The 27,987-nt window shown below is 22.5% G+C and overlaps 4 protein-coding genes across 5 annotated transcripts in view; all 4 read left to right on the top strand.

The window, feature by feature from the left end:
• Nucleotides 1-85: 85 nt before the first annotated feature.
• Nucleotides 86-2,906, top strand: LOC127284680 (probable tyrosyl-DNA phosphodiesterase). Its single transcript, XM_051310255.1, has 6 exons — nt 86-297; nt 378-458; nt 596-1,661; nt 1,728-2,270; nt 2,360-2,561; nt 2,624-2,906. Exons 1-6 carry the CDS (start codon nt 201-203, stop codon nt 2,759-2,761), a joined length of 2,127 nt encoding a protein of 708 aa, XP_051166212.1. The 5' UTR covers nt 86-200; the 3' UTR covers nt 2,762-2,906.
• A 4,360-nt stretch (nt 2,907-7,266) lies between these two features.
• On the top strand, nt 7,267-13,937 carry LOC127284679 (protein THEM6-like). Its single transcript, XM_051310254.1, has 4 exons — nt 7,267-7,866; nt 10,581-10,795; nt 12,560-12,745; nt 12,866-13,937. The coding sequence occupies exons 1-4, from the start codon at nt 7,710-7,712 to the stop codon at nt 12,974-12,976; spliced, it is 669 nt and encodes a 222-aa protein (XP_051166211.1). The 5' UTR covers nt 7,267-7,709; the 3' UTR covers nt 12,977-13,937.
• A 3,298-nt stretch (nt 13,938-17,235) lies between these two features.
• On the top strand, nt 17,236-19,773 carry LOC127284678 (protein THEM6). The gene is made up of 3 exons (XM_051310253.1): nt 17,236-17,493; nt 18,684-18,898; nt 19,327-19,773. Exons 1-3 carry the CDS (start codon nt 17,349-17,351, stop codon nt 19,561-19,563), a joined length of 597 nt encoding a protein of 198 aa, XP_051166210.1. The 5' UTR covers nt 17,236-17,348; the 3' UTR covers nt 19,564-19,773.
• Nucleotides 19,774-20,232: 459 nt separating this feature from the next.
• The window catches only part of LOC127284677 (tetraspanin-9), a 29,265-nt gene continuing 21,510 nt past the window's right edge, over nt 20,233-27,987 (top strand). Inside the window, exon 1 of one of the 2 annotated variants that reach the window (XM_051310248.1) lies at nt 20,233-20,358. The gene's annotated coding sequence lies outside the window, so the exon portion shown is untranslated. The remainder of the gene's footprint in view (nt 20,359-27,987) is intronic. The other variant, XM_051310247.1, reaches the window with a different exon arrangement.

The raw sequence follows: 27,987 nt of genomic DNA, 5'->3' as shown, positions 1-27,987 counted from the left end.
TATTATAATTGACATTTATATACAAAAATTAATTAAAATAAAGAAAATTAAAAATAATGTAATGCATACGATACAAACGACGCGTGTGCTGCCATCTAGTCTCGAATTTCTCCACTACATTCAAAAACAATGCTCATATCTGTCATTGTGTTATCAAGTGAAGTTAAAATATGTTAAAAAAATAATTTTCTTTTAGTTTAATGTTAATAAAAATAAAAATTTTGATAAAATCATATAATTTGAGAACTATTTTCTTATTTCGAACATATGCAATGAATAGATTTACATCTGAAACAGGTAATTTTATCATCAAATACACTGGTTATCGATTTTGAGGTTATGTATGTGAAAAAATACTAACAAAAGTTTTGTTACAGTTAAGAAAACATTATGTCCATATCAGGAAAAATGCTATCGAAAAAATCCTATCCATTTCAATGAAATGTCACATCCTCATCGTAAGTATATTTTGAAATTAAATAATTTTTCTACTAACCTCAATTACTCTCATTAAAGATTTTTCTAAGTATTTTTCAAATATAATTAATAAAAGGGAATAAAATTTATTTCTAATTGACAATAAACACGTTTTCAGTGGAAAAACTGATAATAAATAATCTCGATGACGTTATAACTATTCCTGCTCATTTGGATTTTGAATGTCCCGATAGATCTCAATTGCTGGACCAATTGAAAGTTTTACAAATTGTGTTAAAAAAGGAAAGAGATCGAAATGGAGGGACAAGTCAATCATTAAAACCTCAAGAAAGTATAAACCCTAAAAATTCACCAAAAAATTCCAATTCCAAAGGCAAGGAAACAATTTCCGATGAACTAAAACAAAAAATAGAGAGAAACAAACAAGCAGCTTTACTAAGAAGGGAAAAAAAATTAAAAGAACTTGACGAAAAAGCCGAATTACTAGCGAGTTATGAGTCTGGTTCTTTTAAAAATATTGAAAAATCTCCAAAACAAAATCTAAAACGAAATGGCTCCGAGAATAATGACAAGACGACCATTCAAAAGAAATCGAAAACAATAGAAATTTACGATTCAAATTTTTCATCACAATCAAGTTCCAGTTCAAATACAAATTCTTATTCCTCTGATTCGTCAGCAACTACCGGTACATCAATTGTAGAGAATTTTATTGGCTGTAAAACAACAGCAGCTCGTGAAAATATTCGAAAACAAGCATTAGAAAAAATGCGAAGAGCCGGATTAAAGGCAAATGTTGTTGAACCTGGTGAATTTGCTTTAAAATATGCTCTCTCTGCTCCTTATCATTTATTTTTCACTCGAGTCGAAGAAATAAAAGAGACTTTTAATCAACCTTTAACTATCACATTACCCGAAATTCTCGATATTAGCCTCGGTGAAATTGTCGAGAGTTTACATTTTAATTTTATGATTGATATGGGTTGGTTGTGTCTTCAATATCTTTTGGCAGCACAATCAGCTAAAATGCTTGTACTTTATGAAAGTCGAGTCGATTCTGATCCATTGCCAGCTAATATTACCGCTATTGAAATACCAAAACCCTCTGCATTTGGTTGTCATCATACAAAAGTATCGCTTTTAAAATACAAGGACAATGGAATAAGAATAATTGTCTCGACAGCTAATCTCTATTCCGACGATTGGGAAAATAGAACTCAAGGGTAAGGAGAAGAAAATTAATTTTTAAAATGTAAATTTTATTTTCATTGAAATTATTTTTTTTTCAGTGTATGGATATCGCCTCATCTTCCACAACTTCCAGAATCGTCAAATTCAAATGACGGTGAATCGCCAACTGGTTTCAAAAAGGATTTCGAACGTTATCTATTGACCTATAAACAAGCAACTTTAACAGAATGGATTTACGCGATACGACATGCAGATTGCTCGGCAATAAATGTATTTTTCTTGGCATCTGTACCGGGAAGTCACAAAGGACATGACCTCAATAATTGGGGACACAAAAAACTTGCATCAATTCTTTCTCAACATGCGACATTACCTGCCGATTCACCATATTGGCCTATTGTTGCCCAATGTTCGAGTATTGGAAGTTTTGGTCCAAATTTTGAAAATTGGCTACAAAAAGACATTGTCACATCAATGTCAAAAGAAAAGAATGCAGGATTAAAAAGTATTACAAATTTTCAATTTGTTTATCCGTCAATTAATAATTTTAAAAATAGTATCGATTGTCGAGCGGCTGCATGCTGTTTACCATATAGTATGAAAACACACTCGAAACAAGAGTGGATCGAGAGTTACATGTAGTGAGTAGAAATTTTTACACAAAAAGGAGAAATAATTTTTCAAAAATTTAAAAAAAAATTTATTTTGATAATTAATTGTTAATTTGCAGTCAATGGAAAGCGAGTAAAATTAATAGAGACAGAGCAATGCCACATATTAAATCGTATACGAGAATTTCGCGAGATTTCAAAAAAATCCCTTGGTTTGTTTTGACTAGCGCAAATTTGAGTAAAGCTGCTTGGGGAACATTTAGACAGTCAAATTATATTATGAATTATGAGGCTGGCATTGTTTTCATTCCAAAATTAATAGTAAGTATTTTTTAATACAATATTAATTTCTTATAAGTATTTATTTAAAACTGTTTTTACAGACAAAAGAAACAACATTTCCAATTGAAAAACAAGAATCTTCAGATATTCCAGTTTTTCCAATGCCATATGATTTACCATTAACCCGTTATGGTCCACAGGACAAAGCATTTGTGATCGAATTTTTTGATAGTGCTTAAAAAAAAATTATACTAATTAAGGTAATACTAATATTTTCTGATATTATTTTCTACGCAAAACAAAATTGATCAATTATTTAAATTCTACAAATTAAATTATGTTTAAAATTTTACAAAGTAAATTGCACACATGTACAGTATAAAATACTTATTTTTTAATAAAATATTTTTTTTTAAAGAAAATTCTAAATTCTCTTATTTTTAATAAAATATTTTTTTAAAAAAAAAGAAAATTCTAAATTTAAATATTTAAAAAAATAATCGTAATTATAATTAATATTAATTAAATAATAAGAACATTAAGGTGATAAATTTTTAATTAAAAAAAAAATGGTTTATTGCATTGGTTCTTGAAATTCTTTGGGTGTTTTGAATTTTGTTTTTTATTTTTCTTATTTGATGTCAGTTGCAAGAGTGATTATTGCATAGAGATCGTGCTTTCCATAAAACATCAGCATAGGAAAGTGTTTTCTGATTAAGCGACTTCTTTAGTGGCGTATCGGTTTTTGTACATGCATTGCCTTTAAATTGCACATAACGAAACAAATGCTCTTCCCTGTGTGCAGTAATTACACGTAAGGCGAGTGCGTATGACAATACAAATAGTTAATCAATCTTTTCATGGGCTTTCAAATTAACCTTGGAATTTCTTCTTTCGTTTTATAATTAAAAAAAAAAATTCCATCAAGAAAATCAATATTCAAAAAAAGTGATCAAATAAATTACTAAAAATTGACTATTAATAATAGTCAAAATAATAATTAATTCAATAAATAAGAACGAAATAAATACTAAATAAATAATTTATTAATTATATTAATTATTAGAAATAATTAATAAAAAAATTATTAATATTAATAAATAATTTATTGATATTATTTAATAATTAAATTTTTTCTTTCCAAAATATGGAAACTCGATATTTAAAATGAATCTATAAAAAGAAAATTGCAATTATTTTTTTAACTGACAATTTACGATTTTGACCTCATGTGAGCCAAAATAAATATTTTACGTGATACTATAATTCTTTTCATACATGCACTTCATATGAAAATAATATACTTTTAAATTACTTTTTTTCATTTAAAAAAAAATTTAATAGATTGTTGAATTTGTAATTTTAATTATTTGTTGATATACTATGACAGATAACAAATTATCCTTTTTTTTCTACAATAACAATTTATTTTGTTGACACACAACAATTATACGATTATTTTTAACATAAAAACTCATGAACTAATTTTTCATTTTTATCATTTTAAATTATTACAGAGATATATTATGTAAAATAAAAACAAAAAACTATTTTTTAGAATTAAAAAATATTATTTTTTGTTTTAAAATAATTTCCAGTACTTTTCCATAAATGAAAATATTTAAATTATGAAAGTGCGCTAAAGTTATAATTACAACTATCGCAACTCGTCGTGATGTTAATCACTTACTGATTTCGGGTAATTTCTCTTGAGGTCTACATTTTATGTAACAGTTGTTATTGCAATTTTCGTGAATAACACAAACATTTCATTTTGCTTTTTATTAAAAATAATATATTATGTAAAAGATTCTCAATTATTATTTATTTTATTTTTATTATATTTATTAAATGAATTTTTAAATTTAATATTTATTTATTAATTAATATTACTTTTTTTTATTAACTTGTAATTAATTTATTCAAAATTTGTTTATCTGGCAAGTTTTTTTTTCCTCTCGATAGATATTTTCACTATTGCAATTATTGACAATAAACAATTTATGTGTTTTCAAATTTTATAAAAATATCGATAACAATAAAAAAAAAAGTTATACCAACAGGTTAATATGAAAGTTGAAAACATTATTGGTAACTGTTATATAATCATTGACATTAATTAATTTAAAAATAAAAAAAAAAACAAGAACTGGGTTTAAATCACATTGCAACGTTATTTAATAAATGGTCAAGACCATTCAATAAATAATCAGTGCAATAACTTGATACATATTTAAATCGATTTATTTCCTCAACTATGAAATATTTTTTATTGTCATTCTTAGTCTTAATTAAAATGATATTTATATAGAATTACCTATATATGAAACTTTCCTTTAACAGAATTAAAAAAATTTTTTTTTTAATTTACAAAAAATCAAATTTTTGCACAATTATATTTTTAGTGTGAAAATTTCCTCAACGATCTCGTTTAACGAGTTTGATCTTTAATTTATTCTGGAATTTTCATTCTTAAACGGGTTATAGGGGTTTTCCCTCTAGGATTACCTTTGAGATATTCTCATATAAAATTATTATTATTATTATTATTATTATAATTTGATCGGGAAAATCCTCAGGATATTCTATAGGGGATTCACAAGAGAAATATTCATTTCGAACGGATCTATGAAAAAAGAAAGTATTCATGAGAATTGTAAAAAAAAATTGAGAATTTAAAAAGAGAATTTTTGGTACAATATTTAACTCCACGAGTTGTGAATTAATATAATTTCAAAAAAAAGTGGAATTTTGGGAATTACAAAATTTTGAAAATAGCAAAACAAGTTCCAAGAAGAAAAATCTCAATTTTAGAGAATATTAAAAGAGGATGAAAAATTCACTCCAAAAAGAGTTAAATTTCCATTTGGAAAAATTAATTATCAATGTAAGAAAAATTGAAGTTTATTATAAAGGTACAATAGAAATCCTATATTTTTAGAGTAAATTTCACTTCTTTGGAGTAAAACATATGTTACTCCAAAGAAGTAAATTTCACTCCCAAAAAGTGTGAATTTTTTTTTTTTTGTTTGAAAATCATATTTTTTTGGATTAATTTATGGAAATTTTTTTTATGTCCCACCCGGAAGTGTCTCAAGTGTCCGGATGTCCTCCGCGCAGATGCGAACTCCCTTCTAGTGGAAACAAAGCTTATACGAACGTCTGGCTTTTGCACGCCGGTAAAACGTCGATCAGTCCGTGAAATGTCGTTTATAAGACAAGGTGTTTTGTGACAGTGGTCAGGTGTATCGGACTCGCCCCCTCAAATCGACTATCAATTTTTGTCAGTTAAATCATTTACACGAAAAAAAGGAGATATTATAATAAAAATTAACTAAAAAATTAATTTTCAATTGAAAAAAAATAATTTAAAATAAATAAAATTAGCTTTTTAGCTAATAATTTCGCGTAGTGAATGAATAAACATGTTCTGATTAATTGATAACAATTTCCTCATGATTAATTCATTATAGAATTTTTGAATAATAAATTCGATAAGAATTATCCTGACAAATTGATAGTAAATTTTTTCTTGATAAGAGAAATTTTTGTCAAGACAAATGAATTGTCAAACATAAAATATAATAAAAAATATTCTAAATATTGTAATTTGAATTGACAAAAAAAAAAAAAAAAAAATTTGTTCGATTTTTCGAATCAAGAGATTAGAAATAAATCATCTCTTTTATAAATAAAAAAAAAGTGGACCAAAATTGAGATCTATTGATGGAAAAAAAAATTATTTCCGAGATTTTCAGTGTTGCCAAGTCGATAAGTTAATATTTACACCAATTTAACATTAACCACCTCCACCCAGTGTCTCACGTATATGGACGACATGTTACAACAAAATTTCATTTTGGCTTTCACCGCAAATGAAATCAATGGAAAATTAAAATTCCACTCATACGTATTCCAGTGATATTGGTTAAGCCAAAACAAAACAGTCTTTTCTCGTAAGGATATATTATAATTGTGACGTATTTTTACAAAAAAAAAAAAAATTCATCCCCCATATGCACAATTCAGAAATTTACTTTTTTTCCTTAAAAATTCTAGTCAAAATATTTATGAACAAAAATTGAGAAAAAGGCAAATAAAAAATATAATTAAATAAATGATAATTTTACTGGAGCAACAAAATAATAAACTAAAAACAAAATTGTGAGAAAAAAGTGAAAATTTGATGCAGAAAAATTGCACAAAAAATGAAAAACAACAACAAAATCAATTATGATCCTTTTGATCAAATGATTATTCTGCAAAAGGCCCATTTTATTTCAAGGTCGAGCCAACTTCCGTCGAAGAAGACGCATTGCAGTGTTAAATATTTATTAGATAGAAATATTTGACTTAATAAACAGGAAACGAGCCAAGTCTTTAGATCAATAACCTGAAGATCATTTTTATTATCATCAATAATCAAGTGGAATCGTATTCAGATAGATCGATAAAATTTTTTTCACAAATATGAAAAAAAAATTTTAACTAATCAGAAAAGTGAAATCCAAGCCATAAAAATATAAACTATTAAATCAATAGGAAAAAAATTAAAAAAAAACAATTAAAACAATTGATTTTTACGTGTGAAAAAAACGTTAATTTAAGTAAACATTTATAAATAGAAACAGCTGTTTAAAAAAAGTGATTTAAATAAAAATTCAAAAAAAAAAATTTAATAAAAATTTAAATTTAAATAAAAATTCAAAATAAAATTAAAAATAAAATTAAAAATTAAATGAAAATTTTAATAAAAACTTAAATAAAAACCTAATTTGAAAAAAGCTAATTAAAAAATATAAAAAAAAATTAATTAATCCACAGCAACAAGAGAAAAAAAAACAAAGTGTGAAAATTTAAATAAATAATAATTATGGAACTAAAGTTTATCGGAAAATAAATTTTTTCTTTTTTGATTTTTTTTCCCCTAAATAAGATGAAAAATCTGTGATAAGAATGCAGTGCTCAAAAATGAAGATAGAAAAAAATGTTAGTTTATTGATGAGTAGTCGACTTGGAAACGAGTCGTGTTTCAAGGAATCAATATCAGCCAGTAGAGCAGTGCGACAGAAGAAATTTTCCGTTTGACCACAAACATAAGGAACAGGGGAGTGAATATTAAAAAAAAAAATAAAAATAAAAAAACAATTATTTTTCAAGTGAAGAAAGTGGGAAAAAAAAGAAGAAATGTTGGTGTGTTGGGTACTGGCAGGTGTCCTTGGAGCAATTGTGCTCCTTTATGTCATTGTGGAAATTCACTATTTCCTCAGGATGTTAATTACCGTCTTCTTTGCACGATTTTGTCGTAAACGAGTTCACATTCTCGACGAAACTTCTGTTTATGGTAAGTATTAAAAAAAAAAGAGAAAAAAAACAAAAAACTGACATTCAATTTCAGCATGAGTTTGCAATTTTTAATGACAACTATTTTTACAAGATCATTATTTTATGGGTTGTCGCGCGCGCGTGTGTGTAAACAAAAGATCGTGGATAATTTCCGCGTTAAGAAAAAAAAAAAATTTTTTCTAGAAAAAATTATTGGGGTTTGGTTTATATTAATTTATTTTTAATTAAATTATTTTTTTTATTCGAATAGAATTGATTTGATACAAATAAAATTTATTTGCAAAAGAAAAAATTATTTGTAAATTAAAATTTGAAAATAAAAATTATTTGCAAATTAAAATTTGGAAATAGAAATTATTTGCAAATTAAAATTTGGAAATAAAAATTATCTGCAAATTAAAAATTGGAAATAAAAATTATTTACAAATAAAATTATCTTATCAAATAAATAATAAACAAATTATAATTAATTAATTCAAACTCGTTACTTTAAATTGTGTTTTGAAAATTGTACTTTAAATTGTTATTGTAATATATGTTAATTTTTTTAGATTTTAATCTGGAATTTCCCTTTATTCATTATGAAAATTTTTTTGAAAATATTGCAAAGAAAATATGTTTACGAATTTTTTTTTTAGGAAACAATTTTCAGAGAATCTTTATTATTTACATATGTATCATTTTTTTTTTTTTTTGCACAAAACTCGTACAGAGAAAAATATATTGATTCAATAATATTTTCGCTGAATGCATAAAATTTTTTTTTAGCATGTATACTATATTTTTAAAAAATTCTATAACATGTTTTTGAATCAATATTATTTTCTAGTTTCGATGAAAATGATTTAATTTTTTCTTATGTATAGAAATTCAAGAGGTGAATGGCAGCTATTGTTATTTATAAAAAGCTTATAGCCAAGTGTCACTGGTTTTAATTTAAGAGAAAAATCCATAACTTCGTCTAGCCACTTTTAAAATCTATAACAAGTTGAGCTCCCTGTACTTTTCTTTAATTCCGCTTTCAAATATTGGGAAAATTAAATTTTTTTTCTTTTGTTTCTATTTTTAATTTATTAACTTTTTCAGAAATAATTTTTTTTTATTTTTTTTTTATTTATTAACTATTACAAAATAAATTTTTCTTTTTAATTAATTATTATTTGCGTCAATTAAATGTCATTTTTTCAAATACTGAAATTATTGGTACAAATACACAATTTATTTAATTCAATTATTTGGTTTCAAAAATTATTTGGTTCAAATAAATATTTATTTGCTAATCGATTATTTGAACCAAATAATTTTTTTTTCAGTGTAAATTTTTAATTTTCAAATTATTTCACATTTTATATAAATTATTATTTGCTATTATTACTGATCATTAAAATTAACAATTTATTCTTAGAATTAACCTATGTTAATTTGTTAATATATAATTATGATAATGCATTCAGTCTTGACCAGAAACAAGATTAGTCATATATTCATTTGAAAAAATGATGCATTACAAAGTTGTTGCAATTGCTGATAAGAATAAAAAAAAAAATTTTTAATGTTACTATATGAAGCTCGAATAAATAAAAAATTTCTCTCGGTGGAGAAAGAGACAGATGAATTATTCGCAAAGTTAAAAAAAAATCAGTCAATAATGAACTCATAGTTAAACTATTGTTTACCATCTCAAATATTCCACCTTGCTTTTTATACAGTTTTTTTTTTATAGAAAATTCTCTTTAGTTTTTTTTCTAAATCGTCTTCAGGAGTAATTTGAATTGTTATCAAAATTGTTTACTTAAAATGTAGAACAAAAATTATTTTAATATATTTTAAAATGTTAAAAAATTCCACAACAATGTAAGACGTAAAGAAAAAGATAATAAAAAATTATTTTAAAATGTAAAAAATTCTTTAAAAAAAAAAATAATATAATTTAACTAAGAATTATTAACAATGACAAATTTTTATTTTTATTAATTAAAAAATTTTAATTTGAAAAACGTTCTTAATAATTAACTAGCATTTAATCCATTTAAAAATTAATTAATTATCGTGAAACGAGAAATAAACAAACGACGTAAGAGATAAAATTACAGATCATCAATTTGATGGAACAAAGTAAGCATTAATAAATTGCAGATTCAATTAACTTTTTTTTTAAACTAATTTTTTATAATTAATTTTTTTTTATAATTATCAGTGTGTAATAATCAACAACTTTGTTTAAAGTTAGCAGCTGCTATAAACGAGATTTCAAAGCAAAAATTAAAAAAAAAAAATTTCTAGTAAATTGAAATAAAAAAAAAATAATAAATTTTAGAAATTTGTTTCTATCTTAAAATTCAATAATTATTGAGGGTCAAATACACGGAAGCCATATAATGTCATTTCCTCAACCTTGACCTACAGTTCTTGAATGAGCAGAGAAACTCATGTTACAAATCGCAAAAGATTATTGATTTCTGGTTAAGAAGTGTCCCAATTTTTTTCTCAGATTAATAACTTTATAATGCATTTGAAATTGATGATCGTAAAGTAAAAGAGAAAAATTTTAAGTAGAAATAATAAAAATTTTAAGGATAAATAATAAAAACTTAAAAGTAACGAATAAAAAGACAATAAAATTATATTATAAGTGAAAAAGAGATTTTAAAATGCTTTTAATAATTTTTTTTTTAGTGATTATTAATATGAATAAAAAAAATTTTTTTACAGGTATTTGCACCACAACAGACGTGGATACTCTTTTGTACCACATGAATAATGCCAGATATTTAAGAGAACTGGATTTTGCACGAGCTGATTTTTATGAAAGGACAAATTTATATCGAGAAATTTGTTCTCAAGGGTCAGGACTCGTACAAGGAGCTGCCACTATACGTTATCGGAGATTTTTAAAAGTCTTCTGTTTTTATAAAATAACGTCCAAGGTACAGTTTTTTTTTTCATAAAAATTAAATTGAAAAACACTTTTTTTTTAAATTAGTATTTACTTTATCGATTTAATTTACTTTTTTCTAATTATTAATTTATTCATATAATAATAATATAATTATATTAATAATATTTTATTAATATATTAATAATATTATTATATTAATACTTTTATTAATTATTATTTAATTTTTTTAATTATTTCAATTTTAATTTAATAATTTAATTACTTTAATTTAATAAAATTTACATCATAATTTTATTTTTTTTAATTTATTTTATCATTTCCTTGAAGATTATTCTTTCCGTTAAAAATAATTTAATTCTTATATGTTGCATTTATTATTTAATATAATTTTCATTATCATTTACAAGACATGGATTACTAACACAATTTCCAAATATATTGTTTATCAGGAAAAGACAAACCTTAATTTCATATTTCCTTTCAAGGAATCTTTAATCTTTGAACTGTAATGAGTAAAAAAAAAGAACTGACGTTTGTAGTATCCTGTAAAACAAGCTCGCGTTCATAACATAATTATTTTTTATTTTAACAAAATTTCAACAAAAAAATAATTATAAATTAATGAGTTTATTCATACAAGAATAAAATAATAATTTATTATTAAAATTCTAAAATAATTAATTGAAAAAAAATCTCTTTTTCTACTGAAATTTATCATGTAACATTTATAATTTGATCTTTATAAAAAAAAATTGATCTTGATTAATTTTGTCTCAATATTGTAATATAAAATAAAAAATTAAAAATACATTGTTGGGAAAAAAATTTGTCTTCAATGAAGTATTAATTTTTAGAAGTTTTTATATTTTTAAAAAATATTCTTTAATATTTATTTTTTTAATTTAATAAATTTTATAAATTAAAAATGTCCCGTCAAATTAATAAATGAAAAACGAAAAAAAAAATAAATTATTTAATATTTATTTTTTTTAATATAATAAATATTAAATAATAAAACAATGAAAATAAATTATTATTATTTTTAAATAATAAAATACAATATAAGGTTATTAATTTTAACACCCTAATTATTGGTGCGTGTTTAGAAATATTCATATAAAACTGGTTAACCCACTATTATCGAAACTTCAATAACTGTTATGAACTCAATCAGCAATCCATTATTTCATAATAATCAGTCATTTTTTCTAACAGGTCAATAAAGTGTATTAAGTAGAACAGTTGTTTATCATTTTTATACTTATTGATTTAAAAGAAATTTTATTCAATATGCGCTTCATTTTTATCCTCAATAAAATTTTTTCAATTTTTTAAAATTCCAAAATAAATTCTTTATTATTTAAATAAATAAATAAAAAAATATTTCTATTGCTAACAAAAATTGTATTACAATGATTTTAAAAATTAAAGCAATGTATATACAAGGCGATTTTTATATTCTGGACCCCCTAAAAAATTTTTTTAATTCTATTATTTATGTTTAAAAAAAACGGAAAAAAATAAGGATAAAAAATTTTTTTGGATCCGGAACATAAAAATCATATACAAAAATTTTGAAATTTGTTTGTTTTGAAATTAATAAATCTTTTTCGAATTGAAAATAATTTTTTTTTGACTTAGTATAAAATTTTCTATATGATTTAGAGGAATTTTCAAATTTTCCCTTTGAAATATTTTCTTATTTGACTCGAAATAATTCAAATTTTTCTCGATTCAAAAATTGTTTTTCTAATTAAAAAAATTTTCTATACAAATAAATATTTTTTTCTAGATTGTATATTGGGACGAAAAGACAATTTTCATGGAACATCGATTTATAACACCAAGTGACGGTTTTGTTCGAGCCATAGCAATTTGTCGTCAACGATTATTGGACTGCAATGCTGAGGCAATTGTTGGTGCTCTTATCAATAAGGGAGTAAAACAAAATGGAAATGTTGAAGCTGGTATCACACAGGTGAAAAAAAAATTTTTTTCTCATTTTTTTTTCAAATTATTTTTTATAAATAACTAAATATCGAAAAATCAATCGACAGATTGAAATTATAATGAAAAAAACAAAAAATGAAAATTACAGATTGCCAACGTGAGACCAGAAATCCCACCGGAAGTGGCAAGATGGATTGAAAGTAATGAAATATCTTCAGCGGCGTTAAGAAAGACACCAGCTGTAATTTCAAATTGCTGACAAAGGGATGACGCCATCGCAAATGGCGTAGAATCATCACAATTTCATGAAACTACCATGGTCTAATTTTTATATACACCTGGTTCATTGCACCGTATATTCCGCATTATAAAGTACCTGATATTGTTTTTTTTTTTATTATAATTATTTTTTTTCTGAAAAATTGCGATCCTACAAAGTGATAGCCTCGATTTTATATTCATAAGTGAAGTGTGTTGTGCTACCTTGAAAATCACAAGTGACGAAAAAAAAAACTAGTTGCGTTGTATTGAATGACTGCACCTAATTAAGAAACATATAATTATTATTTAACTCCACAAAATTCAGTGGGGAATCTAATTAACCGGACAATATATACATAAAACCCCCCCCCAAAAGTGTTCCTTGAGGACCTAATTAAGATTCGCTTCATGAATCTCTTATTTTAGGTACTCTTATCTAGTCTCTGAAATTTTTTCGAAATTGCTTTTTCAATTAATAAATAAATTTTCTAATTAATAGCCTAATAATAAAAATTATTTTTTAATTAATAGCCTAATAATGAAAATTATTTGAAATTAATTAATTTTATAAAATTGACGATTCAAATAATGGAAAATTAATAATTAATCAACTGTAAAATTATTATTTGTAAAAAAAATTAATTATTGATATCAAATCACTTTATTAGTTAAACTAATAATCAATTTATAAATTATTTTAACGAATTTCATATAAGCATCGATAAATCAATTTGTTAAATAAGGGATTAGAGAAAAAATTTATTAAAATTGTTTTAATCGAAAACTAATTAATAATATTACACTCAGAGAAAAAATCTATTTGTCTCAGAGTGAAATAAATATTTTTTTGTTTAATAACACTTTATTTGAGTTAAATAAAAATTGTATTTGCGCTAAATAAAATTTTTGTGCTAAATAAATTTTTTTTATTTTAAACAAATAAAAAGTTATTATGAAGCAAATATATATTTTTTCAAATATATTTTGTCTCAAATAAACGTAGAAAAAAAATTTCTCTGGATGTAAAAAAATGAAAGTAACGAACTTTTTGTAATAATTATTAATGTTCCCAAAGTTCTGAACGAAAAATTTGTTTACTACTTTTTTAACTTCAAAATTAAATAATAAAATAATTGGTTCCAGTATTTAAAAATCAATTAATAATTTAATGTTTTTTTTTTATTTTTTATTGTTGTAGTAATTTTTAAATAATTTTTAGACCCAAAAAAAAATAATTTCGTTTATTTGAACGTTCAGAATTTCAGGCACATAATTATAATATTTTTGTTCATCAATTGAAAAATAAATTAAACATTTTGAGAAAAATGTCCAAAAACAAAAAGCCATTAAAATAAATAAACAAATAAAATGTAATTTAAAAAAAAAAAATTTCAGAGAATTATCAAAAGTGACACCAATATCTCGATTTTTTGTCACTATTGCGTTCGAATTTGAATTCGCGGTATACAGTATATAATGCGATGACGAATCAAGGTCGAGCATTAATCAGCCAAAGATTAAGTGTGTCTTATATTATAAGTAGAATTAAAGAAAAAAAAAATTATTAACAAAAAAAAAAATTTTCTTCTAAAACAATCATTGATTTTTAACGGATTTTCCTACAGCGGATTCGTCTAAAAATAATTTTTTTTTTAAGAGCGCCATTTTTGTGATTATAATTTATTATCGAGATCGATTCACTGACTTTATTGAGCCGCGGAAACTCACTCGGAGTCAAAGGAATATTTTATAAAACTATAATGACGTAGTTATGTGTATATATCAAGGTTTTCAAAGGAGTCTGCACATTGTGCAATCACCTTTTTAATCATAATATATATACACCACGTCTTTGTGCACATTATAAAAGGCAAAAATTAACATTTTTTTTCGATTGTGATATTTAGCGAGTGTATTCTTCCTATATAAAAAAAATAATTAATTACTGTAATTAAAAATGACGAATAAAAAAAAAAAACCTAAGTCTTCGATCACGTCCAAAAAAAGCAGAGAAAATTGCAAAAAAAAAAAAAATATTTATAAAAATAAGAACCTAGCGAAATGGTGGAAAATCTATTTTCATGTAACGAAAAAAAATCCATAGTAAAAGATTATTAAATTATCATTTTTAGGAAAAAGTTTTACACATTTTTAGCTAATTTAAAAATCAAATTTACTTAGATTACAGTCGATAATTTATAAAAATTGTAAATAATTTTTTGAATGTAGAAAAAATTTATTTGGGTTAATGAATGAGTCAAATATTTATTACAATTTTGATTCTACTACACGGAGAAATTTTTTTTTTATCTAAAACAGAGATATCTTTCTCTAGAATAACGAAAACTTTCGCTGTTTTAGTGAAACATATAGTTGTTCCATGTAAAACAAATTTGCCCGTATTAAATTGTTCTTAATTAGAAAATTAAATGAGTATTAAAATAATTAATTTCTTTTTTTGACATTCGAAATGATAAAATAAATCAGTAAAGAAAAAATTATATTCAAAATAATCAATGTTTAAAAAAAATTGCTTATATATATTTTGCAAAATAATGCCGGAAGTGCTCAGGTATAATCTTAGAAATAAGCAATCGAATAAGTAGATACTACATTAATTAGAAAAAAATTACATGTCAAAAAAAAAACCTTCTGTTGATATTATTTTAATTTTTTTTCTCTCTATCTCTTTCTCTCTTTCAATAATGTTATATATATGTAAATTTTTATTTATTTTTCACTGTACAATATTGTAAATATTTCCCTATTACTTCGTTATTACTATATTATTAGAATAATTGTACTTATAAACCAGAAACTGATATTTTTGTCAGAAAATATATTTAAAAAGGCGATTTTATTGCACATATTAAAAAAAATTCTATATTTTAAGAGCAAAAGTTGCCTTTAAAAATTAAATAAATAAAAACATTTTTGTGGCTTGTACGGAATATATTTAATAGGCATTTTTTCAATTTTCAACTGCAATGAGAGTGAAAATGTGTGTGTCTTTTTGTAAATCAAATATTCCTCCAAAAAATAATTTTCACAATTTTTTTCCTCAAAAAAAAAAAAAAAAAATTAACACTTAAGTGTTAAAATAAATAAATAAATAAAATGTAATAAAATTCTGTACGTCCAATAGTGATATATATATATTTATAAGTTTTCATGAGAAAAAAAAGGTGTTTGTTATTTAAGTATTATAAAAATATTTCCATTGTGTGTGGGAATTTTTATTGAGAAATATATATATTATTAATATTGTCAATGAAATATTTCTTGGATTTAAAATAATAAATTTTTTGTTTTTGAGGAATTTTCATTTGAATTAACTTTTCCTTTGATAAAGAAAAAATAAACATTGTTTCATGATTGAAAAGAGTTTTGTTTTCGTTTACTTAAATTTTTTAAATTTCTTAGAATAGAAATACAAATTTGTTTAATTTAAAAAAAAAAGTTTTCTTTGACTCGAAACAAATTTTAATTGATTTAAACAAAATTTTTCTATTATTTAAAGGAATTTTCTCGAAATTAATGTGCCGGAATATTCAAACAATTTTTTTCTGAATTAAACTGAAAAAAATTTATTTGATTCAAATAATCGGTTACTTGACTATATTATCAAATAAATATTTAGTAGAACTAAAGAAATATTTATTTGAACCAAATAATTTTTTTTTAAATTTCTTTGATAATAATAATTAAATAATAATTCAAACAAATAATTTCTTTGGAAACAAATACAATTTATTTAATTCAAAAAATAATTATTTGATTCAAGTAAATATTTATTTGGTTCAAGTAAATAGTTATAAATAATCAAGAAACCGATTATTTGAATGAAATAAATGTTTTATAGTGCCCCATAGGAACACCATCATTTTCGTTCCTGGTCGAAATAAATCAATTCAGATTGATTCCAGAATAATATTCAAATAAATAATAAAACTTTGCTTTTTAAAAAAATTAAAAAAAAATTATATTAAATATTTAAAATAATTAAATATTTTTTCCTCAATTAGTAAAAAAAAACGCAATTATGAATAATGCCAATAAAACAGATTCCTGTATTATTAAAAAATTATTTTTTTCAAATTTCTATTTAATTTTCGCGTAGACAATAAGAATATCAAAATTAATATCCAGTGTGTTTTAATTTTAAAAAAAATATTTATTTATTCCGTATTAAAAATGTATTTAAAATTGAGCCTACACGACCTCAACTGAGCAGATGATTCGACATTCCTGACTGTACAACTTTCAGTCTGTTTCAGTCAGTTAGTGACCATTGTGCGTGGAACATCATTCTTTTTTTTTTTTACTTATCTACAATACAAAAATTTTTGTACACAAATAATATTTCAATCATGTTATGTTATTGTACTGTCGCGGCGATAGCAATTTTATATGTACTTTTTGATGTAAATTATTTTATTAGAATTATTTTAACTATAGCATGGGGACGAGTTTTTCAAAATAGAAAGAAGATTCTTGAGCAAACCACAATTTACGGTGAGCATTTTTATAAACCGGTGAACGAAAACGGGACTTGTGTATTTAAAACTTTGCTTGAATATACATATTTCACTTTAGACATGTTTCTTTTTATCTTTGAATTATTTCACTTTCCAGTTTTTTTACTTTTCAATTTTTTTATTTTTCAGTTTTTTTTACTTTTCAATTATACTTTTTATTTTTACAAGAAAAAATATTTTTTATTTATAAAAGTACTGTTAATTATTAATATTTATATAACCTCATGTAAAAAGATAATAATTATCTATGTTACATTATTATAATAAAATAAAATAAAATTATTAATATTTATTAATAATAAAAATAATAAAATTTATTAATAATAATAATTATTTATTATTTATAATAATTATAACTATATAATCAAAATGATAGTTATAATAATAATTATTATTATTAATTATTAGGTATTATTATTATTATTATTATTATTATTAAATAAAAATATTATAATATTATTATTGTTTATTACTGCCAATGTTTAATATTTTCATGAATATATAATGCAACATCTTTTTTTTGAAGTATTTTTTTTTTTTTGCTAAAACCAAATGAGAATTTTCTTGCTATTTACCTTTTAAATATTTTACATTGTAATTGCAGTTGAAAAATATAGTGACTTTTTCTAAGGATAAGGAAAAAACCTCTAACGTATAATTTCTAAAAAGTTGTTATAAAAAAAAAGAGAAAACCCCAATACTGTCTTTTAAAAAACGAGTTTATGTTTAAAAAAAAATTCGAATTAAAATTACATTATGCACATTAAAATTATTTCCATATTTTAGCAATTCAAGGAACAAGATTTTCTAGGGTCAAAGAATCTTTAATTAGTTATCGCATCGGAAAGCGTTTTTTTTTTTAATGATTTTGTCGTTTTACTTTTTTAAAGTTTGTATTGAGAATAAATAATGTTTTTGGTAGAAATATATAAAATAGTTTATAAAATATAATAATAGTAATAATAAAAACAAATGTAATAATAATAATAATAATTATATGATTTATTAATTTTTAAAAACTCTCGAATTATTTATTATTTTTTTTTACTTTTTTCAAGCAACATTTCTGTCACTGATTCAAAAAAGAAATAGTTTTTAATAAAAATTAAAAGAAAGTAAATTGCTTTTACTGCGTTTTTTCTATAATAAATTTTTTATATTTTTTAGGTGTGTGCTTTACTCAAGATATAGATTTAGTTTTTAAACATATGAATAACGCGAGATATCTTCGTGAATTGGATTTTGCACGATTTCATTATTATGATCGAACTGGATTATTTTCTGCAATTAGTGCAAAAGGAGGTGGTATGGTACAAGGTGCATGTACATCAAGATATCGAAGACCACTTCCAATTTTTACACCTTACAAAATTACTACTCAGGTAATAATGCATTTTCAAAAATTTAAATATTTTTTCATCAAAGTAAAATTTTATGTTTTAAAAACACAAAAATTATATTAAAAAAATAAATTGAAAATTATATAGGTATTAAAAAATATATATTAAAAAAAAATATTTAAAAAAGTATTTTAAAAAATATTTTAAGAAATATTCAAAAATAGTTTTAAAATGAAACTCAAATTTATGTAAAAAGAAAAAACTGTTCAAATTTAATTAGAATTTTTTCAGTCTCGCCAATAAAAGTCATTTTCCACTTATTTGCAAGACAAATGACATACATTGTTTTAGCAAATAAATTAAAACACTAATTTTTAATCTTGTAGAATATTTTTTTACATTAGAGATAATTTTGATATATTTGCAGAGAAAAAAAAATATCTTATTAAAATTTTTATATCTAATTTCAGCTTGTCTATTGGGATGATAAAAATTTCTATTTGGAGCACGAGCTAATAAGTTTATCGGATAATTTTATTCGAGCTGTGATTTTAAGTAAACAAAGTGTAACAAATTTAAAGGTTCCTGTATCGGAAATTGTGGCAAAAGTTGATCCCACTGCACAAAAACCAGAATTATCCAAGGAATTACAATTATGGCTCGATTCAATGACAGAGTCATCGGAAAAATTGAAAAAGAAGAAGTAAAATTCAATATTTAAAAAAAAAATTGTTTTTTTTTTTGAAAAACTTCAAAAGGGCTCTAAAAACTTACATCTTAAGATCTCAATTTTTTTGTTGTTGATTTTCTACTGTGTTAAAACTTATTTATTTTCTTATTTATACTTTTATTTGTTATAAATTATAAATCTTGCCAAAATATCGCAAAAAAAATAAAATATAAAAAATAGAAACAAACTGACAACTTATTTCGTGCATTTAATTATAATTTTAAATTACAATGAGCGATTTTTATTCTTAATAAATTTAATAAATAAATGTAATAAATAAATTTAATAAAAAATATAATAAAAAAATATAATAAAAAATTATAACAAAAAATACAATAAAAAAACACAAATAAATATAATGAATAAACACAAAAAAAATATAAGAAATATACTTAATAAATTAATGAAAAAAATAAAAAAAATGATAAAAAAAAATTAAAAATTTGTTGAAATAAGAACTAAAAAAAATAGTGAATGAAATTATAAATTAATAATTGAAAAAATTGACAAAATTATAATATTTTTTATAAATTATCGTCGGTAAGTAAAAAAAAAAGGATTGAGCTATAAAAATATCGTGTAAGTGTAACAGATGGCGCTAGAATGTCCTCTTTATTTTTCTCTTTTTCGTTGAGCGGTAGATTCTAAAGTTTCAAACTTGTTATAAGATTCAGTCGCGAGCAACTCTACTTTCTATGAGCCTTGTTAACTGTTCAGAAGGAAGGAGCTCTTGACAGCTCTTTCAAGGAGTGCACGGTGATTTTTCAAATTGGTAAGTGCATATAAAAAAAATCCACTTTATTTCATCTCTAATTATCCTAATCCGTCATTAATTTTTAATTTCCCTCATTACTATAAATACAAGAACCATAATAATTTTTTTTATTCCTCTTATTTAATTTTTCTAACTCTCAAAAAATCCACAAAAATTAATTTCATTGTAACTTAAAATCATTTTTGTCAATACAAGTAATTTTTAATTTCAAGAACTACAATTTTTTTAAACGGATTAAAATTTTTTTTTTTTAAATTTGTATAAATCTTTTTTTGTATTACATAACTTGTTTTTGCGTGGACACGATTTAATGTTAATTGTTATTTTTTTTTTTGTCAATTTTCCATTATAGGAAATCTATAATCATAATAGATAATTATGCAAATTTTTTTGTGCACTATAACATTTATATTTTATTAGCAAGCAATTTATAATCCGTGTTTATATATGAATAATGTTCTGTCATCCCAAACGCTAAATCTTTGTTCATTTATTATTTCTGCAATGAGATCAAATTACCAAGGCAGTCGTTAGTTTTTAAAAATTACTCACATTTTTTTTTTTTTATCAATCGCGTAAATGATTTGAATTTTTTATCAAAAGTTATTGTATCTTGTTATTTTATTCCAAACTCTAACTAAATTTTTTGAAATTATTTTCTTTTTATTATTATTATTACAAATATATTTTTTTAATTATAAAAATTCATACAAAAGAGCTATGAATAATAATTATAATTATTATTTTTAATATTAAATTTTTTTTTCAAAAAATAATGTATGATTAGTATTTTTAAATTGTGATTAATTTCTATTTGTCAAATATTTATAAGTTTCGATTATTTTCATAAAAAAAAAAAAAAAACTTGGTCGATTTAGCTGTTAAGAGCAAGATAATTTTTGATAGGGGCATAATAGATTTACCTTATTTGCCGACGAGATTTCATTAGCCTTGACGAGTTAATTTAGATGCCGACGGAAAGGATTAATTCGTCGACAGCAAATAGCCGTAACCTGGCGGCCAAAATCATTACCATCACTTTACACTTGGTAAACAATTGCTTGTTTACACCATTTGATTTTTATGTCGTCAGTGACAAAGTGTTAAAAAATTATCAATCTCTTACCTGTAACAAAAAAAAAATAATTTTAATTAAAATTTAACACAAATTAATTTAACACAAATTTTAATTTTAATAATTAAATAAATTAAATAAACAATTTTTATCAACTACTTGTACTAATAAAAATAATTTCTTTATTTTTAGAATCGTAATTAATTGTATTAATTTATTAATTAAAAAAAAAATGTATTATCTTCAAACAATTTTTTTTTCTATAACAAAAAATTCCGGTAAAATTTTCTATGCAAATAGAGTTCGTGGGATTTGAATAGAATGTAGCGATAAAATGGAGAAAGGATTCTGTATATTGAGACGATACGTCGTGTGAAAAGATAAATTCTGAGAAACTTTTGGTCCGATGAGCATCAAAGCGCGTATTACGATGACAGGTTTCAAATTGAATGAGAATACGGCATCTTCACTCTTTTAAATCAAATTCCTCCGACAAATCAAACGTAACATTTTAATTAACGTTCTCCAATTTCTGCTCTTAAAATTATAATTATTCTCAATCTTAAAAAATTCAGGTTATTTTTTATTTTTTTTCCACAAATTTGCTATTTAGCAAAAATTTGCCAAAAAAAAATTCTTTTTTATTACACTGAAAAAAAAATTTATTTGGATCAAATAAAAAGTATTTGATCCAAATACATCATTTACTTGTCTATTATCCAATAAATATGTATTTAAACCAAATACACATTTACTAAATCTAAGTATTTTATTTTATCGTATCAAATAAATAGTTATTTGAATCAAATACAAAATATTCAAATCAAATAAATGGAATATTCAAAGCTAATAAATTATTATTTGAATCAATTATGAAAATTATTTCTTTCAAATAAATAGTTATTTAAATCAAATACAAAATATTCAAATCAAATAAATGGAATATTCAAAGCTAATAAATAATTATTTGAATCAATTATGAAAATTATTTCATTCAATACTGCATGTTTTTTGATTCAAATAAATATTTATTTGCATTAATAAAATATTTTTCTTGAAACAACTAAAAATTTTCTTGAATCAAATATTCGATTATTTGTCATAAGTAATTGTTTTAATTGAAACTAAAACCTCTTTAATTGCGGCAATTATTATTTTATTTGATCCAAATACATAATTTATTTGCATAAAATGTAAGAATTTTTTGATTTAAATAAATCAAAATTTGAATTGAATAAATAACATATTACAATATTAAATAATATATATGAATAAATGAATAGTATCAAATAAGTCATTATTATCATTACACTTAAATATTTAATTGATCAAAATATTTTATTTTCCTTTAATAAAATAGTATATTAACATTAAATAACACATTATTTATATTAAATAATTTAATTAATTAGAATTAATAAAGTTATTGTATAAAATACTTTTTATTTGTATGAAAAAAATGAAATATTTGAGTGAAATAAATTAATTAATAGTTGCAAGTAACTCATTATTTTCGTTTCAAATAAACATTTAATTGATTAAAATATTTTTTTATTTGTCTTGATAAAATAGTGTATTAGTATCAAATAATTTAGTTGACTTGAATCAGTTAAATAAAGTTATTATATCAAATACTTTTTATTTGTTTCAATAAAACGAAATGTCTGAGTGAAATAAATAAATAAATTGTTTCAAGTAAATCATTATTATCGTTTCAAATAAATATTTAATTGATTGAAATATTTTTTTATTTGTCTTGATAAAATAGTGTATTAGGATTAAATAACGAATTATTTGTATTAAATAAATTCATTTATTCAATTCAATTAATTATTTAATTGAACCAAATACGATGTATTTGGTTCAAATAAATGCGATTCAAATAATTCAAGTTATTTGAATCAAATACATATTTTTTTGATCCACATAAAAAGTATTTGAACCAATTAAATATTTTTCAAATAATTTGAATCAAATAAATTTTCTTTTTAGTGTATTAAAACATAATGAAATTATAAAAATAAAAAATCGAAAAAAATGTTCAAAAAATTTTCAAATTTTTTGATTATATTATACGGCGTGGGTGCATTGTGTTTGTTGCGCAAAACGATTGACCGGAATACAAATTGCATAATGATGATAATGAATGAATCTCATAAAAGTCATTGTAAATTTAGATCACCCAGATGAGAGACCTGCATCTTTATAATTTCGCGCAGCTTCCATAAGATTTATGATCTCGGTGAAATGTTAGAAAATCAGTTACAATATATAAATGTGAAATTCCATATAAAATCCGGAAGTGTATAAATATATATATTCAATATTTTACGAGTTGTAAAAAAATTCCTACACCCGGAAAACTAGAATTTAGCTACTAAAAATTATATTATTAAATTATCTCTTATATTTCTAATAAAGATAATAATTTTTATATCAACAAACTTCGTGTAAATATTTAAATATTAATATAATATTCCTATAAATATGCAAAAAAAAAATATATATTTCCTTAATTATGACAACGAATCACTTAAATGTTTCTAGAAAGTTTTTGACCTTTGCGCGGAGTTTTCACTGCCACAATTTTGCACACTAAATGCAAAAATAATGTAATTCGTGATTAGAAGGTTGGAGGGCAAAACTCAGCTCGCGCAAAAGGTGGAAGAAATTGACCGTAGAATATATATGTTTCACGTATACTCTCTTTTTTTCTCTCTCTCTCTCTCTTTTTATCCTTTCTCTTTCAAGTAGTATAAATAATAAATCCTTACTTTCATGTTTTATCTCAGTGATTTTTATTAGTTATTTTATTCATCTTTACGAAAAAATATAGTATACGGAAGAAAGTATATTTGAAAAATTAATCCCATCAATATTTTTTTTTTAGTTTCAAATTCAATAAACGTGTAAAAATCTAGAAAATTCACTCAAACGGAACATATAATAAAAGATTGTAAAATAACTTTCATTTTTTATCCTTCATTGCTTGCATTTGTACATAAATTGTTTATAGAAGGAGAAAAAAAAATATTCTGAAAACAAAATTTTACTACAAAGAAAGAATAAATTTCTTTAAAAAAATTTATTTCATTTAAATGTATATTTATTTAGACTTAATAATTTTTACTTGAACCAAATAATTTTTAACCTGAACTGAATAATTTTCACTAGAACCAAATAATTCTTAACTAGAATCGAATAATTTTTGCTAGAACCAAATAATTTTTTACTAAAACCAAATACTTTTTTTACTAGAACCGAATAAGTATTGCTAGAACCAAATAATTTTTTACTATAACCAAATAAGTTTTTACTAGAATCAAAGAATTTTTCACTAGAACCGAATAATTTTTACTTAATCCAAATACATTTTTTATTTAAACTGAATAATTTTCATTAAAACTAAATACTTTTTTTACTAGAACCGAATAATAACCACACTAGAACCATATAATTTTTTACTAGAACCAAATATTTTTTTACTAAAACCAAATACTTTTTTACTAGAACCGAATAATTTTCGCTAGAACCAAATAATTTTTTACTAGAACCAAATAATTTTTACTAGAACCAAGTACTTTTTTTTACTATAGAACCAAATAATTTTCACTCGAACCAAGTAATTTTTTACTACAACCAAATAATTTTTTACTAAAACCAAATACTTTTTTTACTAGAACCGAATAAGTTTTGCTAGAACCAAATAATTTTCGCTAGAACCAAGTAATTTTTTACTATAACCAAATAAGTTTTTACTAAAATCAAATAATTTTTCACTAGAACCGAATAATTTTCACTAGAACTAAAGAATTTTTTACTAGAACCGAATAATTTTTACTTAATCCAAATACTTTTTTTTATTTAAACTGAATAATTTTCATTAGAACTAAATACTTTTTTTACTAGAACCGAATAATAACCACACTAGAACCATATAATTTTTTACTAGAACCAAATATTTTTTTACTAGAACCAAATACTTTTTTAATAGAACCGAATAATTTTCGCTAGAACCAAATATTTTTTTACTAGAACCAAATACTTTTTTAATAGAACCGAATAATTTTCGCTAGAACCAAATATTTTTTTACTAGAACCAAATACTTTTTTAATAGAACCGAATAATTTTCGCTAGAACCAAATAATTTTTTACTAGAACTAAATAATTTTTACTAGAACCAAATACTTTTTTTACTATAGAACCAAATAATTTTCACTAGAACCAAGTAATTTTTTACTACAATCGAATAATTTTCACTAGAACCAAATAATTTTTTACTAGAACCAAATACTTTTTTACTAGAACCGAATAATTTTTACTTAATCCAAATACTTTTTTTTATTTAAACTGAATAATTTTCATTAGAACTAAATACTTTTTTTACTAGAACCGAATAATAACCACACTAGAACCATATAATTTTCACTAGAACCAAATAATTTTTTACTAGAACCAAATACTTTTTTACTAGAACCGAATAATTTTCGCTAGAACCAAATAATTTTTTACTAGAACTAAATAATTTTTACTAGAACCAAATACTTTTTTTACTATAGAACCAAATAATTTTCACTAGAACCAAGTAATTTTTTACTACAATCGAATAATTTTCACTAGAACCAAATAATTTTTTACTAGAACCAAATACTTTTTTACTAGAACCGAATAATTTTCGCTAGAACTAAATAATTTTTTACTAGAACTAAATAATTTTTACTAGAACCAAAGAATTTTTTACTAGAACCAAATACTTTTTTATTCAAACGGAATAATTTTTAGCAGAACCAAATAATTGTTTACCTGAACTAAATAATTTGTTATTTTGAGTAAATAATTTTCACTAAAACCAAAACCCTAATTTTTTTACTAGAACCGATTAATTATCATTTAAACCAAATAATGTTTAAAAAGAAATCAAAAGAAAGTTATACATTTTTAATTAAATTCCTACAATAATTGAATTTAATAAATACTAATAATAATTTGAAAAAAATAAAATTATATTATCATCTTGTTTGCATTACGTCACGTGGGAAGTAACATGACATATGTGCACGACGTGTGTTATGTGCGCGATTCGATAACCAGGCCGCGTGAATATATATATATATTTTTTTAAAGGTCTGGACCACACCGCTTCAGATATGCATAAATAGTGGCAAGTTGTGACGTGTGGGGATCATAGATGATTGCAAATTGCCCGCAATTGACAGGAAGTCAAGGGACCGTTTGTACGCCCCCTCGTACTCTGTTCATTCAATGTTCATTAGATTCTCAGTGTCTTTTTTTTTGAAACCACTCTATAAATCTTTCAAAAAAAAAAATTTTTTTATCCACAATTGTGTTTCTTCATAAAGAGAAAAGAGATATATTTTTCTCAGAGCCAAATAAATATTTATTTGTTTCAAATAAATAATTATTTGTATCAAATAAATTTTTATGTGTCACAAATAAATTTCTATTTCTTACAAATAAATTCCCATTTGTTACGAATAAATTTCTATATGTTTCAAAAAAATAATTGTTACAAATAAATTTTATTTAATTCAAATGAAAAGTTTATTTGCGTCAAATAAAATTTTATTTGTGTTAAATTAAATTTTTTTATTTGAAACAAATAAAAAGTTATCAGGATGGAAAACAAATATATTTGTATTTAATTCAAGTAAATTTTATTTGTCTCAAATTCTACGGGTGTTTAAAATATTTTTAGCGTCAATTTTATTTTATTATAAAATTTTTCCAAATTAATGTTCGTTAAAAAAATGTTTTCTACATTTTTTTTTTTAATTCCCAAAAGAAATTTCGAAAGTTTCTTATTTTATGAGGGAAAATTAATAATATATAAACCAGTTTTGTTGAAAATATCAAAAATGATCACTGAGCCAATGTATAAAATTAAATGAATGATTTTTTTAAAAATATAAATGGATATTTAAAAGCTTGTTATGAAAGTAGTAATAATAATAAATAAAATGTTTGAATTTCTCATGATTTGCAATTAATCATTAAGTAAATTAATATATAGATGATCCGATGATCTTTTACATAAATGTATTCAGCGAAAGGTCGTGGAAATGAATTATCTAAGAAATTTTACCTCTTCCCTTTCATGTGGTTTCTTTATAAACTATATGACTTGATTACATAAAAGGTTGTGTACGATTAAAAAAAAAATACACAGTGTACAATTTTCTAAAATTATTAACAATTAATCACTAAAAAATCATTGGTTATTAAAAGCTACTCAAAATTTTTTTTTTTTCAATTAGATAAACAAATATTCTCAAATGGAAAAATTATTGATAACTTTTTGCAGATTGACTAATAATAATTAATAATAATAATAAAAATAATAAATTAATATTGTTATTATTATTTATATTAATAATAATTTTAGATTATTTTTCTAATTAATAATTTTTTTTTAATTTTGAAATGTGGAAATACAGTTTTTTTTATAATAAAATTAAAAAAATTAAAAAACAAATGATCGAAGATTATTCTACAATAACTTCACTATTATTTATATGTGTCAAATTATTTC

Source organism: Leptopilina boulardi, unplaced genomic scaffold (assembly GCF_019393585.1).
Source record: "Leptopilina boulardi isolate dan_hultmark-lab unplaced genomic scaffold, ZJU_Lbou_2.1 LbouV2_325, whole genome shotgun sequence".
Taxonomy (NCBI): Eukaryota; Metazoa; Arthropoda; class Insecta; order Hymenoptera; family Figitidae; genus Leptopilina; species Leptopilina boulardi.
Note: the sequence above shows the minus strand (reverse complement) of the source record. Positions and strands in the feature narration are given on the sequence as shown.

What these genes read in the sequence shown, in the direction of transcription:
- LOC127284680 (XM_051310255.1), top strand. Translation starts at nt 201, where the DNA reads ATGTTAATAAAAATAAAAATTTTGATAAAATCATATAATTTGAGAACT. An exon ending in TGAAATGTCACATCCTCATC is followed by an intron (nt 459 to 595) that starts GTAAGTATATTT and finishes ACACGTTTTCAG; the next exon opens with TGGAAAAACTGATAATAAAT. An exon ending in TGGGAAAATAGAACTCAAGG is followed by an intron (nt 1,662 to 1,727) that starts GTAAGGAGAAGA and finishes TTTTTTTTTCAG; the next exon opens with TGTATGGATATCGCCTCATC.
- LOC127284679 (XM_051310254.1), top strand. Translation starts at nt 7,710, where the DNA reads ATGTTGGTGTGTTGGGTACTGGCAGGTGTCCTTGGAGCAATTGTGCTC. An exon ending in CGACGAAACTTCTGTTTATG is followed by an intron (nt 7,867 to 10,580) that starts GTAAGTATTAAA and finishes ATTTTTTTACAG; the next exon opens with GTATTTGCACCACAACAGAC. An exon ending in TTTATAAAATAACGTCCAAG is followed by an intron (nt 10,796 to 12,559) that starts GTACAGTTTTTT and finishes ATTTTTTTCTAG; the next exon opens with ATTGTATATTGGGACGAAAA.
- LOC127284678 (XM_051310253.1), top strand. Translation starts at nt 17,349, where the DNA reads ATGTTATGTTATTGTACTGTCGCGGCGATAGCAATTTTATATGTACTT. An exon ending in TGAGCAAACCACAATTTACG is followed by an intron (nt 17,494 to 18,683) that starts GTGAGCATTTTT and finishes TATATTTTTTAG; the next exon opens with GTGTGTGCTTTACTCAAGAT. An exon ending in CTTACAAAATTACTACTCAG is followed by an intron (nt 18,899 to 19,326) that starts GTAATAATGCAT and finishes ATCTAATTTCAG; the next exon opens with CTTGTCTATTGGGATGATAA.